The sequence below is a fragment of the Podarcis filfolensis genome (genome assembly GCF_964270895.1).
Source record: "Podarcis filfolensis genome assembly, chromosome: 12".
Classification (NCBI taxonomy): Eukaryota; Metazoa; Chordata; class Lepidosauria; order Squamata; family Lacertidae; genus Podarcis; species Podarcis filfolensis.
Window position 1 is genome coordinate 4,728,793 of NC_139614.1, and position 16,680 is coordinate 4,745,472.

Consider the following 16,680-nt stretch of genomic DNA (forward strand, 5'->3'; position numbering starts at 1 on the left):
GTAGGCAAAAACCAAATGGCCCCAGCCAATCAGCCAGATGGACAAAATTCCTACTGGGCCCCTGCCCCAAGAGCAGACGACCCCATGACAGGCATAGCAAGGTCAAAGCGAACAACCCTAATTCTAGGGAGGGGGGGACGGGCAATCCGATGCACGGGCGAAAAGAGGAAGCCCTAGCCTTGTGCAAGGAGTTTTAGCATTTCTGGCTGTCAATCAACAAATGGCAACATTAACTTCTTCCCAACAACAAGGGAAGCCCCAATCGCATCAGTGGCCAACGAACAATTAGCCCGCCCCCAACTTTGGAGCGTCCTGGCGGTCCCCACCGCAACACGTGCTCTCCATGAAGGAGAACACGCTTTTTCATGATAAAGAAATGAATGTCTTCTACAGTATACTATGAAAGGCAGAGCAGAATTTGTCAACACTCCTAAACATGGACCTAAAAGTCTGCATAGAGTGTCTTTTCACCGGATTTTCAAGCACTTGAGAATTACAATGATAATGTTAACATGACCCCGGCCTTATTAGCATCTGGCGGTAACAGTTTTAAAAGGCAGCTCCAGTCAAGACTAATGACACAACAGACTTTTCAAAGGTGCCAGAAATTGGATTTTTAGCCTAAAACTTTCCACAGTAACAACAGTTCAGCTGTCACCCATGTTGTTGGGATTGAAAAAAAATATAAAGTCTCATGTCAAAGCAGAATTTCACTGAAACTGGTCTTCAGTTTGACTTCAGCAGGGTTTAATTAGAGTAAAGTAAGCCCTCTTTCTGCTTATACTAAAGTTTCTGTTTATTATGTGATAGCTGTACCAAGCCATCTCTAGCACCAGTCAGTTAAATCATGTAAATTATCTTTTCAGGCTGATTGATTCTGCATGCACCTTCCACAGCTTAGATACTCAGACCTTACTGTAAGCATTGAAAGTGAGGTGAGCTCTTGCGCTGCATTTAAAGATCAAATGCCATCATCTCTTTGTGTGGGACTGTTGGGCACTGTAGAAACTGGTTCAGTTCGACTGCATAAGAAGAGAAGCTGTGCAAAATTCTAACGCTGACATTGGAAGAAAAGAATCAGCAGAAGAATAAGCTTTATTTGATGACAATATATCATGTCAAACTCTATCAGCATGTATATATACTTTTTTTAATAACAAAAAAAATCTGGTAATTCTGACATTGCCTTTATTAACTTTTTGGAACTCAAACCAGAAAGGCTTGCTGTAACATACGAGATTACATGAATGACATCTAGTGGCCACACAGCCTCATGACAAACACTTTAACAATGCATTGCACATTAAGTAGGAAACAACTTGTTTCCAAGTCAAAATTAAAACCCAATTAAATGTTAGTGTCAAGTTATGCAGATATTTTTCTGAATAACTTTTCCGGAACTGAAAAGGTGTTTCCTCCATCCTCAATTAATAATGTTCTTTGCAGGGCACATAACATTTCTATTATTTAGTTCCGAAGCAGCGTGAAGATATAAATTTGATTTTCAATATGAATTATATCTATAGTAGCACAATTCAGATTTCTCCCCCCCCCCATGGACTGTGTGGCCTAGAGATATATTAAACCATACTGACCATCTCAGATAGCCCCATAAGCACACCTGAGATGTCCAGGGCATCGGAGTGATGCTGAAGGGCAGCCAGTCAGTTAAAACCTTCTTGCACTTACTTGTGCTCACAAAAAAGCAGAGTGGGCTCTCCAGTAGGGGTGGGGGAGAAGTTTGATTCCGCATTTAAAGCCTAGTCTTTCGAATTTGCTGTTTCCTAAACAATGTGAGAACCACAGTCGTCCTTCGAAATCTGGATTTTGTGATGCAGTTCTCCAGCCAAAATGCATGTATTAGGGGAAACTGTGCATAAAAATGAATATATTTGAGAAAATCTAAAATGCATTATACTGGGGAAAATGCTTGCAAAAATGTGTACATGAGTCAAAACTGCAAACAATTTCTTAGGAGAAATTCAAACTAAAATGCTGATAAACTTCATGGGATTTTTTTTTTTAAATTACAAATGGGTGCAGTAATGTGGTGAATTTAAGACAAGAAAAAGGAGAAACGGAAAGAACAAAAATTGGCAGATCCTTCCATTGCTAAGCTTCAGACAACCAGCTACTTTGCAAAGAGACAAGTGCTGAAAACCAGGAAATGACTGGAGATAGATCTGAAATGGAGAGTACTTTAAAAGGCAGCTTGTGATATAGCAGGAGAATCGGCTTCTCAAAGAGTTTAAGACATCCTACTAGGTCTGCTCCAGTAACTTGGGATGCGTAAAGCAATTCTTTGGAATATCTCCAATGTCTGAAAGCCATAGGATATCCTGAACAAGAATTATCATTGGGAAGAAAAGCAACTTTCACATAGAGTTATTGCTCTGCTTTTATTCTAATCTTTGATTAATCTGGTTTGAATAAAAGAAACCAACTAATGACCATTAGATAAATGGCAGACATCACTGTTTAGGGAAGTTTTTAATGTTTGAAGTTTTATTCTGTTTTTAGTGTTCTGTTGGGAGCCGCCCAGAGTGGCTGGGGAAACCCGGCCAGATGGACGGGGTATAAATAATAAAATTATTATTCTTAGTCTTATTTAGCCACCCAGTCCATAACCAGGAAAGCTCCCCTTAGTGCAAAAAAGGTATCTCAATACAAACAAAATCTTCAGCACGGTCTAAAATGGATCTAGAATTTGGGATGCAATGGCAACAGATGTTGCTCCTCAATGACTGTTATGCAAAAGAACATTGCCTCTGTCTGATACTGGAGGTAGGATTCAGCCATTGTGATTAGCAGTTCTTAATTACTGCCATACCACTGATAGAAAGTTGCTATTAAGTACTGTGAAACTGGTCAATTTTATTGCATCTCACGTAATTTTTTGTCTATGGCAAAAAAGGTTAAATCCATACAAATAGAGGGTTTTTTTAAGTCTAGAAATCATCATAAACTAAGATAACAAGTCAAGCCATCTCTAGCATTATTTTGTAGAAGTTTCACATTTCCATTCCAAGAAGACTTGGTCCACTCACGATGCTCTGAAGCTATTGAAAACACCTTGTAAATTGCTGTGCAAGGAGAATAATTTCACCGCTAGCATGACAAGGGAATACGGGATTGCAACTATCATTTTTTCCCCCAGCGGAGAGACAAATCTTATGGCAATAAAAGGAAATCTTTGCTTGTGAATCGGGGTCTAATATAACAGGGCTAATGTTTCTCTGGTTTGAATGTACAGTGAAGTGGGGTGACTGTGGAACAATGGCTCAGGAGGACCGTGATTGTCAGATAGATTGCAAACAGCTGCCTGCCTCCCTGAATCCAGCCATGCTGGTCTCTGGCTGATTCACTTTCATTCTGGCCACCCTAAGCCCTTCTTCCAAGTTTCAGTAATAAAGGTGCATGTGTTATTATTGCAGGTTTGAGATGGAAATATAGTCCAATAAAAATAAAGTTGAACTTTAAAATAATTGCAAAAGAAATAGGTTTTTTGAGAGAACCATCAGGCTAACATAACATACTGAAAGTTGCAATGTCCAGCTCAATGCAGAATGGTTTTTTCCCCATTCCCAGTTACTAGGTAGTCACTAGTTTTTGTAGTATCTCCACTGCTATGGGGTCAAATGTGCCCCCCTTTTTGAAAAATTAACTTTGCAAACACTGAATAGCAGCAGAACCATAATGGGGAACGGAATTCCCTCCAATATTTATAATACTGATCTTGTAGGTTTTACTTTCTATAGCAGCATTAACACTTGCTGGTGTTAAATCATTACACCCATAATCACGGCTCTCATAACCACATGTAAATTAGTCATGTACAAGACACAGTCAAGCATGATGGCCCCATGTCAATAATAACCAATGGGGGTTAGTAATTAATAAGGAACTGGGATGTGCTCCCTACAATGTGTTTGGGGCCAACCCCATTGTTTGACAATGATTTAGAGTGACCAAAAATAGCTCACTGACTATTACTAGCATAGGGATGCCATGTTTGACCGTGTTGTGCATCCAAATCAAGCATTGGGCCAGATGCAATTCAATTCTATCTCACAGTGAACACTCCCCTGGAGGTGTGAGCATATGATATTGGGTCATAGAAGCTGGACATTGCAACTATTAGTATGTTGTTTCTTATGCTAATATTGTCTCAAATATATTAGCTATTGTTTTAAAGTTTGCAAGAATTTTTCCCTATCTTTATTGGAGCAATGGCCCAGAATATGCTAAAAACCAAGTAGGAAATTTGGTTTAAAACATTCTGATCAATTTTAAAAGAAGCCAATTTCAAAAAAGCCAACCATTGGTTATGAAGTTGGCTTTTTAAATTGGATAGTTCACGCATAATCCTAAACCAAGATTCAATGAAATCTTGAAGCAGAAGGAACACAAACAGTTCACCTGGGATCATCCACATAGCAGTAACCCATGGTTTAGTGTTAAGTACAAACCATCTCACTGATATCAAAACTCATATTTTCCAGCAGGCAGTTTCTGCTCCAGTTTCTACTAAACTTTCTCAAGTTTAATAAAACTCAAAGCAAGCGAATATTTCATATATAAAACTGAATGCATCCAACAAGATTAAGTACAATTAGAACTAACACACTTGCTGATTACTAACACATTTTAAACACTAAACAAACAAAGTATTGTATTTTGGTCCTTTTTCTTGCATGACACTGTTCAGGGATGTGTCATGCACAGAGACCCAGATGTTGAAAATATTGACTTTTAAAAAATGAAACATCTGTTAAAAAGAGATTCCCAAAGGTTATTTAATCCTCCATGATTTAATGACATTCTGACATTCTTAAAGTACCATAGCAAAGTCCACATCTTTTCATAATTGTAATTTAAAGCTTGTCTGAACACACATTTGCGCCAATTTTTAAACAGTCTCCAGCAAAAAAACAGCTCAATTTTCTTCTGAATTTCATTGATTAAAAAACAACAACCCTTAGCCAACATACTATTTACATAATTTTATCAGTGTGCTTTAATCTACATTTAACCACCTCAAAATGTTTGGAAACATATGACTTCCTAGAAGAATATAATCTTTAGTCATTATATATTGTATTTCAGGAAGCAGAAAGGTAGTGCATCATATCTTTGGGGATTATAACTTAAACATTCTTGGGTTCTACTCCAAAAGACACCAGACTAGCTGATGCTTTGTCTGGCCACAGACTCACTCAAACTCGGTTTAACCATCTGTTAAAGGAATGCAGAGCAGTTTTACGTAAGACAGAGCAAACATCTAACAAAACAGCAGATGTAAAACCCACAAATATTTCTACTACAAATAACTGCACTGTGTACAGGCCGGTCATACTACCACACCTAAGTAGCAGAATTATATTTTTTTGACCCGCTGTTACAAGGTCTTCTGGCTTCCCCCTGGTCCTTGAACCACTCTCAGCTAGAGAAACAAACATCTGACCATCTCCAATATGTATTTCCCCCCCAAGAGACTGCCTTCCACTGCCATCCTTGGGACCAACATAATCTCCATGCCCCTGATACTCCATGTGTCTAAGCCATATTTACTGAACCTTTTCCTGTCCTATATGGCGCATCTTCTTCTGCAACAGGGACATCATTTTACTGTCCCTGTCCTGCATTTTGGACTTTACAACTTTACAAGCTCACCAGTCCTTTCAAATCATGAACTTACTCAGATAGCAATATCTACAAAGAAGGAGACTCAACAACGCCCCACCCCTGGTGAATATTTATCTGCTTCCTGGTGAATATGTATCTCAATCAGCAACCTTTGCACCCTCAGTCACTATGGCTATAATGTTTTATTTTATAGTTTTTATCTGGGGACAGTATTTTAACAATTAAAAGCTGGCAACCAAACCAGTGACATAAGTAGTTAAATGGCTTTTCTAGCAATGGTGCCATCTTTGTATGTTCAGGTGGCACTATTTGTATTTATTTTTCTCTCTCTCACTTTCCTCACAGTAAAGGGAAGGAAAAAGTTGAGAGAAAACGAACAATACCCACCTAATTAAACTGAACATGATGAAGGTGGGAATGGTTATTGGTATACCATTAACAGGAATAAAAGCATACTAATAGAATAATACTGCTATGGGAATACCGTTGCAAACACTTTGTATAAATATTCAGGCCTTGCAATTTGGAGTTTTGTATTAATCTTGGCTCCTTTGAAAGGTTGGTTTTCATTAAGTTTCCATCTCTCATAGTTACAGAGAAACACTTTAAAATACACAAAGGCTCAAAAACAACATAAATCTTTTATAAGACCCCCGTGGTCTTTATGCATTTGGTGCGCAAAGCTAGCTTTCTCTTTTTGTAAGTGCTATGGAGTGCAAACCATGTTCAGTAAATGAGATGTATGCTTTCCCACTCAGGCATAAAACTATCAAGCCCATAAAAACACGTTAAAGCCATCCCACCATAACTAACATCTTTGATCCATTCGAATCCAATTTCTTGTTACTAACTTGCTTGGTGATGAGTACATATGCAAAGTACAACACGCAGGAAGTGAACAGAACCTTTCTTCTAACTAGACAAGCTGCAGATCACAAGAAGTAAAGTGTTTGTCCACTTCAAAGCTATCAAAAACCACAGAATGATAAAAAGGCCCCTGCTCCATTTGCTTACCTGGTAAGGGACAATACTTGCATGGGCAGTACCCCAGCGTTTGGATTCTGTCTTGCAATTTAGGTAAGTGCTTGCTACATAGGTAAGACAGGCGACCTGCAAACATGAAAATATGAAAAAGGCAGTGTCAATATATGGAGATGTCTGCAACACTACATAGCATTTTAGAATGAAGATACATATGCCCTCCAAATTTGAGTCAAAAAGCATCGTTTCAGGGCATGAATTACTCTGCAGGAAAACAGGAAGAGAATTACTTCTACAAGGTGAGCTAAAAGGCTATAAATGCTGGCTAGATCATCACATAATCAAAGAAAAGTGGGATCGTTATAAAAGTCTTTCATAAAAAGATGGTCAGGTGCTTTTCATTATCAAATGTCGGGGTTTTTTTGTATTTGCCAGGATTAACTAGGACACAGAATTTGGTGCCAAGCCACTTGAGGCTAAAGAGCCATTTTGTTCTTCCATGGCCCAGCACGGCTCCATTCCCTGGGGCTCTATTGTTTGCTCTTGGTCTGGCCTGGTTATAAATTCTCCTAAATCAGGCCAGATCTGGAATCTGTCTGGTCCCCTAAAAGGATGTCACTGTCTGTTCTTGCTCTAGCTTCCCTGCTCTCCCTTATCCCAGCTTCTATGCTGCTACTTATCTGAATCCTCTGCTCTCTCAGCTCGCTCTTTTAACCCAAGGCATGGCCTGCAAATCAGCTCTACCTCAATCTGAAATCCAGTCCTTACCATGTTACAAGGGATCAATCTCCTCTAGCAATTGATGACTTCTCTGTCTCTCTCTCTGTAAGACTGAAGGACTGGGACCACTAGAGACCAAGGTGGACTTAGCTGGGACTGGGACCACTAGAGACCAAGGTGGACTTCAGAAATGATTCTGTATTTATGTTTTGTATTACGGATTTATTTTGGAACTTTCTATCATATGAGCTGCATTGAGAAAGCATTGTTTGGAAAGGCGGCAAATAAATATTTAAAACAAATATCTTTTATGCAAGAAACAATTTATTTTGCTAAAGAAAAAAATGAAAGACAAAACTTATTACACATAATCAAGAGAAACACCTAATATTTCAGCTTTTTATTTCAATTTCAGACGCTACGTTTGAAGTTCAAGTGTTAATTAAGAATAATTATTATTTGGGAAATTATCCGGGAAACAAAGAGCCAAAAACCAAATTAAAACTCAAATGTCAAATTTTGAAGTACAAATCTTGAGGTTGCAGTTTCCCCACAGATGTTTGAAATATGAGTTTAGAGAAATGTTCAGACTCAAGGAAAGCAGCCTTTCCCAGTATTTTTGTTCTAATCTGGCTTATCAGCAGAAATAGTCATTTTACAAGACTTCTCTCCTGTAGGCTGACTCTTATGGGCAAGGCTACCAAGAACCATTCCCAGCTATTTCTGTGACACTAAAAGGTGTCAGAAACAGAGTCTATGTTTTTTTTAAAAAAAAAAACAGATCGTCTGTTCCATAAATCTATTATTTGCTGCCTACCTAAAAAGGTAATTGATCGCCTCTCTGGTATGGCTTAGCACAGATGTGGGGAACCTCTACCTCTCCATATGTTGCTGAACTACAACTCCCATCACCCCTGGGCACTGGCCATGCTTGCAAAGACTGGTGGGAGCTGTAGTTCAGAAACATATGGAGGGCTAATTGTTCCCCACTCCTAAGACAATTGCCTGCCGATATTCCAATTGCCTCTTGCAATTACCTAAAATGTGCTGGAAGCATTCAAGTGTGCACTCTCATCTCACACAAGCCAACAGCTGGACTCAGTAGGCTGTGATGGGCAAACTAAGAATGCATCCTAAATCACAGCAGAATCTTCTTCAACACCCAGTATTTCTTCAGCAGTCATGCAACCCCTACCAGCCCTGGAGTAGGGCAGCAGCCTCAAGCAGCTGATTTTGAGGTGCCACAAAAAAACAACATTGAGAACATATTACTACTGGGTGGTATATAAAAAAGGTAAATGAATACATTGTTAGTTATTATTGCTTTATTTCTACTGCCAAGGAATAGTGCTTGTGTCTTTTTCCGCCTCAGATTCTAAAATGACTTGACAATCCCTGGACACCAGGTATCCTCACTTGTGGGATGAGGGATATCATTCACTGTTCTGTCTTAGGCAGCAAAACGTATTTGCCAGCCCTGAAAGCAGCAAAGATGTAGAATTGTAGTTTCTGGGTCTCAAAGTCTTCTCAGAGCTTAAGGCAGCTGCTTCTTCCTTCTGAAAATACAGGCTGAACTCCCTTTTCCATCAGGCCAAAGAAATCCTGCTCATCGGAGGATGGGAGGAGTAAATATCCCAATATGCACCTCCACATCTGTTTTTTTGTCCTCCCTCAAAAGGTATCCCCAACCTTCTTGAGGCTTCCCCTTCTTCCATGATTCCTTAGGATGCTCATAACCCACCAGGAGTCTTGAAGCCTGCAGGCTCCAGTCGACCTCACCCTGACCCACCTGCAGTCCATCCTAGCAGATTACTGGTTCAGCTACTTGTGAGCAAGTAGCTTCTTCCTCACCAAAGAATTCCCTAAGGAGTAGGAAACTGCTTTATATGATCATTTCCCTACTTCTTAATACGTCTGGGTCTATTGTTTGCATGTGTTTTGTGGAAAAGACAATTGAAGTTATTTTGAATTCCTTCTTCTTCTAGGGCCACAGCAGCTGCAAGAGAGCTAACATTCATCAGAGCTTCCAAATGCTTTGCAATCGTTAGGAGGTAAGACAAAATAATACATCCCATTACCAAATTATTTAGTCTGCAGGTTACAGAGTTTTCTTTAAAGCCTACAAGGCATTTTTTGTTTCCATCTTAAGAAGCAAACCCAAAGGGGTGGCCTTCAGACATTAAAGCAGATGTCCCAAAAGATACAGTCTCAGCATTCATTCACTTGCACAGACAGACCTACCTGCTGTAAATATATACCATGTCTGTCTATATTTACCAAACACTCTTTCTTCAATGTATTGAACACACACACACACACACACACACACACACTTCAATTCTTCTGTCTGCAATCACAAAGGATGATCATGTCACATGTTTCATTCTACAAACCTAGTAATATCAGAGCAAAACTGAAATTCCCCCATGTAATGCTAAAACTTAATGTTCTTAAAACCAAAGATCAGACAGCCAGGGAAACAAGACACTAAGTGCCAGAGGGGAAGAACAGGCAGAAAAGAAGGAATCGTGTTTCAAGAGGCTTTTAAAAATCCCACAAAGTGTCATTACTGTGGCTCTGTCAAAATAATATGTATGTAATGTCCCAAGCAAGCATGTGTATTAAGAGTTAAGTGAAAAGATGGGAAATAATTTTTTAACAAACCATTTTCTTTATTTTAATTCATTGAAAATAATTGGGCATTCTGCATCTTTATATGGCTTTCTTAAATTTAGATACACCCCAAAGATGTATTTCCTCCTAGTTTATCCACCCCAATTAGAAGTGGTAAAAAGCAACAAAACCCAACACAAAACAGCTTCCTATCCCTGCCCAATAAATATTTATACTTGGCACATTTATGGATGACATTAAAGGATAGAATCAGAATGGTGAAGTGTCAAAATTGGCCCTCCTCGGGCAAACAAAATGCCATGCAAGGGTGAGAGATGTATGGCAGCGAGTGTTGGCAATACCTTTTTGAAAGATGTGAGCAGAGGGAAGGCTAGGCCTCACAGAATTCTAGGGTACAGCATCAATTGCTGGAGAAGGAACTATCTTCTTGGATGATATCCAGTAGGGGTAACCAGAGGTTAGCAAATTTACTTTCATATGCTGCTGTGGTTAAATTCTCTCTCTTAGCTGCTTGTTCATGCAATGTATTTATTACCAATAAACAGTAGCTTTCTGCATGGCTGAGAATCTATGCAACTGCAGTAACGTCCTGGGATTTGGCTAAGTGAGTTGGTTAAATCATGTGGTAGGTACCCACATCAGCACTGCCAGTTCCCAGGAAGAGGCCTGTGAAATTCTATAAAAGTTAGTGGACACCATGAAGAACTCTCAAGAGATTTATAAATAAGAAACAATGCATGTTACCAATATGCCGTATTTTTTGCACCCTAACACTCACTTTTTTCCTCCTAGAAAGTAAGGGGAAATGTCTGTGCGTGTTATGGAGCGAATGCCTATGGGTGGCGGGGGGGGGTATCTGCTGCAGTCGTGAGCAGAGGATCCATGGTTCCCCTTCCTTCCTTCCTCCGTGGCTTGCTTTGAAACAGCAAAGCGGGAGAGGAGCCGCTTACACAGGTGTAAGCGGCTCCTGTCTGGTTGGCTGCTTTAAACCGTGCTCTCTGTCCCTCTCTCCTCCCCACTCAGCTCGCTAAATAGCAGCAAAGCTTTTCAGCTCTCTAAGCCGGAGAGGAGGGAGAGAAGCAGAGCCTGCTTGTTTTAAAGGAGCAAAGCGGGAGAGGAGAGAAGCCTTCTCCCCTTATACCCCTCTTCTGCATTATTAGCAGCATCCTTCTCCACACACCCCACGCGTGCTCCTTGTCCCTTGAGTGCTTTTCCTTCCCTCCCCACTTAAAACATGGTTACAAAGCACGGATCCACATGGATCCTCAGGATTTTTGCACTGGGTCACCCCAAATTCACCATCAGATCACATGTCTGTGGCCACAGCATGAACCACAAAAATCATACATCCACTGTTTCGTTTAGAATATTTTTTTTCTTGTTTTCCTCCTCTAAAAACTACGTGCGTGTTATGGTCAGGTGCGTGTTATAGAGCGAAAAATACGGGGTATGTTACCCTATTCCAGCTCAGTGTTGAGCATAAAAACCAACCAACGTGTGATCAACATTTCTACAGCATGTGGTTTCATCAGGGCAGGAATTTTGCTTATTTCCATTAAGCTGGGAAGGTCTTTCTAGTAGCTGAGAAAATGAAGCATCCTCAAATAGCAATGACCCTTTGCTTTCACAGAATGCCTTTTAAAGGAAATATTTCAAAAGCATGCTTTCTTTCAACCGTCTACACCACAGTCTACAGTGCTACGAACTCTTGCTTCATACTACAGAGACAGAGAGATCAAGGCGGCAAATGGCTCTCTACATTCCTACACTGCGGTAACTGAATGAACAAAAAAAGTGGCCTTAAGGCTAAAAAGACACTTGAAAGTTGCCTATTACTACGTGCTTTTGTCCAACTGAGCTGTGAGCTAACATACAGAACAAATCTCTGGAGGCGAGTTGCGTTTGAAATGGGACAAGTTTTTAACATGAGAGATTCAGCTTTCCATCTTTGCAGCTCCGATGCGCCCACTGATCACCCAGCTATTTTGCATTACTTTGAACCCTTTGTGTTGTCTTGAGTACAAATGAATGTTCAGCCATTCAGATGTCAAAAGACAGCACTGCTCAAAAGAAAAGTGTCATTTAGAACTCTATTTGATTTAGGATATGGCTGAATTAATACAGGCAACTCCCCACTCGTGCGCATTTGAGTTGTGGATGACACACGTGTCATTTCTGGCACTGCAAGAGGATGGGGCGGGGGCAGAACAGACTGATGCAGGCAGTGGCCAGGAACGCAACCCCCACGTGAGTCGGGAGTTGCCTATATTAACTTTCTGGGCATACGGAGTTTAAATACATACAGAGGTTTCTCTCCCCCCCCCATACTGTACATATCCCCAAACCCACCCCACAATTATCAGAAATAGAAGACAAAATTTATTTTCAAACTTAGTTTGATTCTGCATTTTCAGGTATGTACTTGCCCAAAATGTGCAAATGCTGAAAAGATCACGTTGAGTAAAAAAAACCTCTCTGGCATTTCTATAGACCTCTTTCAGTTGCATGCCCCTCTGCACTTAACAAAATCTGAATAAATAACCTTATATCTGTATCTTATTTGATTGATGAAAAATAATGCGGCTGACTGAGCAGATAACATTCTGAGAAGCAAATGCAAAGCTCTCTCAAACCTAAATGAAAATAATCCAGGTATGTCAAGGGTTGCCAGCTTGAGACCTACAGGTGCACCTGTGCTTGTGGAGCCCTTCCTTAATGTCCACAGGGTCCCCCGTCCTACAACTGAAACGTGAAAGAGGACTCAAAAGAAGAACTCTGCACTTGCTAGTAGAGAAGGTTGTGGTGTGTTCTTGGTTATGGTGCGTGTGGGGTGTCCATGAGTGTGTATTCGGTTTGCAAATGTGCCCACAGACCCAAAAAGCTTGATGACCCCTGATTTATGTTATGGTTGCTAGCAGCTAGTGAACTTTGGTGGAAAAAATGCTGGACCTAGGAAGCCTACATTCCAATCTATTTGATGCTGATTATATTTCTATACCGCTTTTCATTCAAATGAATCCCAAAGCAGCTTAGAAACAATAAATATTATTAACATAATAGAACATCATAAATACAACATAAATAATATAGAATTATTAACAAATCATAAGTGAATCAATTACAATCTATAAAACACTGTTAAAGCAACAGCTACAAAATAAGCTGAACAACCCAATTAAAGCTAAAAGTCATATTATATGATTAATAAATCAATGCAGCAACACTGAGACTTGCTGGAGGACATGGAATTGGCAGTCTATGGTCTGTCTTTGTTCAGATGATTATCTACAAAAAATTAATTGCTGGTGAAAAGTGCAGCTTGTTTAACAGCTGCTGAGCAGAGGATATTTCAACATCTCTTTTTTCTCACCCTTGCACGACAAGCTGTGCTTGCTGAAATTCCATCTTCTGTGGAACTTTTAAAAGGTATTTGAGCTCTCTGCATCCCTTGCATCTGATCACCCCAAATGTGTTTTGCCAAAACAGCAGGTGTGATAGTAACACTGCACCCCAAACAAGGAAAGACAAACTATCAAGTTCAGGAGAGGAGAAACCAGGGGGCCTGCAAACGAGAGGCTGCACGCAGAAGACAAATGGAAGTACAGAGATTGGAATGTGTGCATATGTTTGCATGAATGATGAACACATGTATCTTAGGTTTCTTTCAGAGAACACAGAATATCCAAGTGTGAAAAATAGAGAAAGATACAACTGGAAGAAAAGGAACTGGAATAAAAAGTGCCAGTTCTGCCCATCTAAGTGGGCACATATGGGGTGATACAGTCCTTGAAGTAAACTGGTCATAAGCTGTTGTGGGCTTTGTAGTGTCATAGTAACACCTTGAACTGAGCCAGGTAGCAAAGGAGAAGCCAGAGCAGTTTTTCTGAGCAAGAGTTTTCCGTGCTGGCAGGGATTCACTCGTGCTGTAGCAAATCATGTTACAGCAGTCAACACTACCTTCTGAACCAAATGCAACAACATACAGCAGGCATGTCCAAAGTCCGTCTTGGGGGCCTAATTTACTGGGGTCAAATCCTTAAAAAAAGCTCAACAACAACTTCAACTCTACAAAACTTTGGTCGGCCCTCACACATGTTCACTTCATCAAATCTGGCCCTCTTTGAAAAACGTTTGGGCACCCCTGGCATAAAGGAATCCCATCTTGAAGACACCAATATCTGAACAACTGTGGTCACTGCATTGCATTGAAAGAATTAATGGCTAATGGGATAAAATATCATTAAGCAGAAAATCTGTCAATAAAGGGAAAGAAAAGTACCGTAACCAGAGTTGATCTATAATTAAAAGAAAATGCTGTATTTTTTTGTGACTTAAGCATGAAATTAAGTAATTAGAAGCAGAAAAGAGGCTTACCAGTAAATGTGCAATGCTAACAATTCTGACTACAGGCCGTAACGCAGAAGAATTTCTTGACGTGGGTGAAAGTTAGGTGTGTTGGTTCCCCCTCCTTTAAAAAAACAAAACCCAGCAGCCTCCCATATTGCACTGCAAACCTCTTGAAAGGCCTCTGTTTCGAAAGCAGCTCACCCCACAGCAAGGGGGTGCAGGCTAAGAGGGAAATAGGCACACAGTGGTTAGTCGAGTAGCTCTCTGGATCAAAGTGATATTCTTTCCTTGGCAGAAGTTGGGGGGGGGGGGGAATGCACAATAAAGACAGCTGAATTTTATGGAAGTGTACGATTCCTTGCTTAATGTCAGACTGAGGCAGATGGTAGAAACTGAAATGGCTCAGGACTCTTGTTGTTTGCTTGCTCCTCAACTGGTTACAATTAAATTCAGGAATGATATTATAAAAACTTCCAAGAGATATTTTCAGGCCACAACAGAAGACACAGATCAGTTTCATAATTGGAAACAAGTACGAAAACCACTTCCTTCTTATTTACTATCGTCTAAAGAATACTGTTTAGATGCGATGCTAAGAAGACGAGTTGACTATCATAAATAACGTAAGTGGAGGGGGGAGTTTCAAAGGGACTTTATGTTAGGGGTTAAAAGTTTATAGTCAAGGCACTTTGGAATGCTGGTGCCCAGCCATTAATTTCGGATCAACTCATAAAGAGCTGCTCCCAGTGAGAAATCAGCTACTATCCAGCTGTGGCCTGATTTAGCAAATCCACAGGATTAAAACCTTATGGAGCTGGTGTTCCCAACATGGCAACCATGCAAGCCTTCAGCCCCAGCCCGTTGCGCCCTTGAAGCCTCTACATTCCTCCCTCCCCTCACTGCCCCCTTTTCCCCTTGTTAAGAAGGAAGAGGAGAACCACCTCTGGCTAATAAACCTTCAGTAGAGAGAGAGGAACTCCAGTTGTTCATGCTAAGATTGGAATCCAAGAAGAAAGTGGAGTGACTGGGAAGAAAAGATGCAACACATTATGAAAGGCAACAGCAAGCAGGGAGTGGAGGACAGACCAGGAAGAGAAGGAATGGGAAGAAACAGAGTTTAATTATTTTTCCTCCATTCTGGCTCTGGGCCATTGGTTTTTGGTCCGGTTCCCCCATCACTTCCTTTTGTCTCTGGGGTTTTTCCCAGTAGGCAAGGTACAAACATGCAGAATGAGCAAGAAAAAGGCAATAATGTGTGACTGGCCATGCCTCCAATGGCAGCCATTTTGTGACAGGCCAAATGTTGTCCACCTGAGAAGGATTTTGGGGGCAGCATTTGAAAATTCCAAATGTGCCTCCTTGGGCAAGGAAAGGTTGGTGACCCAGTAGGGTAACAGCTTTAACTTTGGAAGATGTCTACTAGATAACATAGCACACAGCTATGCATCTGTTCTTTCTTCTTTTTAATTATAGGCACAGGAGTGACTGGAAAGGCAGATGGTGAGCAGGGGAGGCACCATAGGAGATGCTTCCTTAAGGCTTCCAGTCATGCTGGGACCTCATTTTATTAGCGCTGGGGAAGAAGACAGAAGCCTTCTCTTCCCACAAGTTTTCTTTCTGTATATGAGTCCCCCATGTGTATAATTAAGAAAAATATGGATAAGCAGCTGCATACGAAGCATCTAGCGGTGCTGTGTTATTGTATTATTGTTCTGTGTATATTCTCTGATGTTTTACCTAGTGAAAGTTGCTTTGTTGTCTTAACAGTGCATTTAGATGTAATCCACCCTGGTAGGTAAAAAAAGGTAAAGGATGGTTAGGTCCAGTCAAAGGCAACTATGGGGTTGCGGCGCTCATCTCGCTTCAGGCCAAGGGAACTGGCATTTGTCCACAGACAGCTTTCCAAGTCACGTGACCAGCATGATTAACTGCCTCTGATGCAACAGGACACTGCGATGGAAGCCAGAGCATCCGGAAACGCCGTTTACCTTCCCGCCGCAGCGGTACCTATTTATCTACTTGCATTGGTATGCTTTCAAACTGCTAGGTTGGCAGAAGCTGGGATAGAGCAACGGGAGCTCACCCCATGGTGCAGATTCGAATTGGAAAGCCCAAGAGGTTCAGTGGTTTAAACCACAGTGCCACCCGCGTCCCTTTCTACCCTGGTATGGATGAAGGACAGACTAAAAATCAAATTAATGGATAATAAATTAATAAATCTTCCCAGCTATTCCCTTCAGTTACATTTTAATGTCATTTTCAACATGCATTTTGCAATGGGTCTGAGACTAGGCTTATGGTAATAATTTACTACCCAAATTGTAACATAAATAGATTTTTTCAAAAAATTCT

The 16,680-nt window shown here is 40.6% G+C and overlaps 1 protein-coding gene across 8 annotated transcripts in view; it reads right to left on the reverse strand.

Moving 5' to 3' along the window:
- Positions 1 to 16,680, reverse strand: part of SUGCT (succinyl-CoA:glutarate-CoA transferase) — a 296,012-nt gene that overhangs the window by 239,648 nt on the left and 39,684 nt on the right. For all 8 annotated transcript variants that reach the window (XR_014540129.1, XM_083578146.1, XM_083578141.1 and 5 more), the window contains exon 9: positions 6,661 to 6,756. Coding sequence is in view for 7 of the 8 variants with exons in the window: in XM_083578146.1 (XP_083434272.1) it covers positions 6,661 to 6,756 (96 nt within the window). In the remaining variant the exon portion in view is untranslated. The remainder of the gene's footprint in view (positions 1 to 6,660; positions 6,757 to 16,680) is intronic.